Source organism: Castanea sativa, chromosome 5, assembly GCF_040712315.1.
Source record: "Castanea sativa cultivar Marrone di Chiusa Pesio chromosome 5, ASM4071231v1".
NCBI lineage: Eukaryota > Viridiplantae > Streptophyta > Magnoliopsida > Fagales > Fagaceae > Castanea > Castanea sativa.
This window is the reverse complement of record NC_134017.1, coordinates 38,164,820-38,168,226: the sequence shown is the minus strand read 5'-3', so window position 1 is coordinate 38,168,226 and position 3,407 is coordinate 38,164,820. Positions and strand designations below refer to the sequence as shown.

The window sequence follows — 3,407 nt, the reverse complement described above, 5'->3', positions numbered from 1 at the left end:
ATCATAACTTCTACTGCTATTGTCATCACTATCGGTATTGCTGTCATCATCATCATGTCCATTGTCATTGTTCTTGTTGTCACTACTACTATCACTCTTGTCATTGCTTTCATCCTCATCATCACTAGGGGCTGCTCCCCCTTCCTCGTGTTCGTTATGGGTCCTTAGTTCATATGGGCTCTTCAATGCATGTTGACTAGCCTCCCAATACTTTTCATATTCGATGTTACAAATGGGATCTCCAAGAAGCGTAGTCATGGCATCAGGATCCATGCAATTAGCCCAATCAGTAGGAACCCACATTGTGTCTTCTTTTGCAACTTTGGAGCCTTGTTGTGGTAGTTATGTAGTATCTTGAATTTGGTACCATTGTTCTTGTCATAGGATCAAATCTCGGTTCAGGGAATCCCCATTAACGTCGACTCTTTCCAGCTTTTACAAACTTTCCATTCAATGTAGGAGTGTAAGGCTTTAAAGGTTTTGGAGGACAGGGAAGTCCTTTTGCTATGGCTTTGGCTCGGGCCATCTTTCTCACTTCCATCTCTAGCAAATCATCATCAGTAGGCTTATAGCCTAGCCCAAAAGGTCGTGTGGCAGTAGGGACCGTTTGGTCTTGAATAGTTGGCTTCTTTACAGTTCTCCCCAAATTCATCCTTGGAAAGTAGTTCATTCTCCTCATCATTGATACCAAATTGTTGTTACCATAAGGAGGAAAGTCCATTGGGATCTTCTCAACTTCTCCTTCTCTATTTTCATTTCAGGCTTTTCAATCACGAAGCCATCCAAGGTTAATGGCACTTTCTCAGAATCAATACCATAAACAGGCTTGGGCACAGTCAAAGTATCCCCATAGATGGTCACAATAGCTCCTTCATGTGGAAACTGAACCTTTTGATATAGAGAAGAAGATACAGCCTCTGTGTCATGGATCCAGGGTCACCCAGGGAGCATATTGAAGCATGATGCTATATTAAGGATTTGAAAATCCACCTTCTTGACCATTGGTCCTATGGTAAGCTCCAATGTTATGGTCCCCAAGACCTCTCTTCTACTGTTGTCATATGCCGTCACATGTTGATCAGTAGGTACAAAGTCTTCGATGCTAACGCCCAGATAGCTTGCAGTCTCCAAAGGACACACATTCAAAGCGCTTCCATCATCTATCGAAACCATTGGTTTCCTCTTCCCCATGGAATCTATAATGATATGCAAATGGTCGTTGTGATGCTTCCCCTTCTTGGTCAAGTCCTTGTCAGAGTAGGAGATAGTAAGTTCCTTATTTATGGACTCAATCATAGCATTCAGATCCTAGGAGGATGTGGTTGTAGGGACTTGGATTTGGTTGAGTAGGTCTACTAGGTTTTGATGGTATTTGTATGAGGCCATGAGTACACTCTATGGGGATATGTTGGTTTCTGTCTTCTGTAGTTGCTTGAGGACTTCATCTTCCTCAGTAGGTGTTTGTTAGGTATATCTATTCAAAGCTTCCATTGGATTGCCGGTCTCCAAATGTAGGGGTTTAAAGTGTCTTCCCCTTGTGATGTGGGCAATTTTTGTTGGATCAATGAAGTCGGTGTCTTGGGGTTTGAAGTGTCTCCCCCCATTTGTGGGTATTTGGTTATTTATTTGGGGTTTGAAGTGTCTCCCCCCATTTGTGGATGTTTGGTTATTTATTTGGGGTTTGAAGTGTCTCCCCCCATTTATGGGTGTTTGGTAATCCTTGGATTCTAATACTTCATTCCATATGTCACATCCTATGGTGGTGGTAGATGTCCTATCCATTAATTCTTCCCGTGTCATCATGAAGCATTCGAGTAGGTCATAGATCAGATCAGATGGATCTTTCTCATTTTTCTCTTCAATCATCAAGCAATTAATCCTTGGTCCTTTCCCAAAATTCTGGCCTTGTAGGCAGTGTAATCACCTTGTTGTCTTTTAGGTCCTGAATTGCATGACGAAGGGCAAAACAACGGTCAATGTCATGACCGGGGCCTTGGTGGTAGGCACATCTTTTACTCACATCGAACTTTGAGGGCAAGGGGTTTGGAATTGGTCTTGGGTCTAAAGGTTTCAGTAACCCTTTTACCTTTAGATTGTCATACACTTGATTTATGGGCACGTACAACTCATGAAATTCCCTCCTAGGTCTAGGCCCTTGGGGCACTTGCACAGGTGCAATTAATTGATAAGGATCATTTTTATGGATGTTGGAAATTTCTGCCACCTTAGATACTATATTCTTTTTAAACCTTGGTGGGTCATCAGTCCTTATGGTTCCATTTTTTATAGCATCCTCAATTTGGGTTCCAGCAGCAATTAAAGCTTTGAAATTGGGAAAGTATTGTGCAAACAAATATTTATGATACATAGGAAATAAATTCTTTACAACCATGGCTAATTGTTATTCCTCACTTGGCCTACTCATCATCTGTGTGGCCTTAGCTCTCCACTTGGTAATGAAAGTAGAGAAGGATTCCTTCGGCTCTTGCTTGGTAGTTTCGAGGTCTCTTCTTGTGATGTCCACTTTCGTATTGTACTTGTATTGCTTGTGAAACTCTCGACAGATATCCTCCCAACTTCTTGCTCTTGCATCATCCAGGTTGAGGAACCACCTAAGAGTGGCTCCGGTTAGTGTGCTTTGAAACATTTGAGCAAGTACTTCCTCGGTCGCGCCTAAGGGCTGCATAGCCCTCATATATATCTTCAGATGGGACTTTGGGCAGCTAGTGCCATCAAATTTTTCCAGGGCTGGCATCTTGAACTTGGGTGGCAACCTTGCATTAGGGAACAGTGAGAGAGAATCATAGTCTATAAGGTCCTCCATCTTACGGGCTCTTCTAATCATCTCCTCCGTTTTATTCATCTTCTCGTTGATCTTTTTCTCACTTTCGACGGCTGGTGGATCATGATCAGTCTTGTCCTCTTCTTGATTACTCTTCAAATTCTAGAACTGTTGCATCATACAGTTCACGTCTTCCCTCAGCTGAATCTAACTAGCTACCATAGTGTTGAGTAGCTCTTGGGTGTTCATGGGTTCCTCTAGGTTTGGGTGTTCTCCTTCCTCTGCCATAGTGTGGGGAGTTTCAAACTTCTGGTGGCTTGAACTACCTTGGAGGTCGAAGATGGGGTTGTGATGTTGCAGCAGTGGAGTTTCGTTTATGCTTGACGGCTTCAGTATTGTGATGGGAGTGATAGGCTTAGAATTGAAGCTACTGGCTTGAGCGTCTGGCTTATGTTCTCTTTGTAGCCTTCCTTAAGATCTTGACCAAATTCTCCCCTAATGACAGGCTTGGTCGGGTTAATCAAAGCTAGGACCCCATTTACATCCATCAATCAACAAACACACGCAGCATGCAATGCAATTTTAATCGGGACCGACCTAGGGATAGGTTCTAAGTCATTACTTT

At 42.8% G+C, this 3,407-nt stretch overlaps 1 protein-coding gene across 1 annotated transcript; it reads right to left on the bottom strand.

Moving 5' to 3' along the window:
• Nucleotides 1-1,873: 1,873 nt before the first annotated feature.
• LOC142635139 (uncharacterized) lies at nt 1,874-2,863 on the bottom strand. The gene is made up of 2 exons (XM_075809346.1): nt 2,413-2,863; nt 1,874-2,322 (listed from the first exon to the last, which is right to left on the bottom strand). The coding sequence occupies exons 1-2, from the start codon at nt 2,861-2,863 to the stop codon at nt 1,874-1,876; spliced, it is 900 nt and encodes a 299-aa protein (XP_075665461.1).
• Between the last annotated feature and the right edge of the window lie 544 nt (nt 2,864-3,407).

Bases quoted from the DNA above. Each gene is read 5' to 3' on its own strand.
- LOC142635139 (XM_075809346.1), bottom strand. From the start codon at position 2,863: ATGAATAAAACGGAGGAGATGATTAGAAGAGCCCGTAAGATGGAGGAC. The intron at 2,323-2,412 runs GTGAGGAATAAC...CCAATTTCAAAG, and splicing joins ACAGATGATGAGTAGGCCAA to CTTTAATTGCTGCTGGAACC.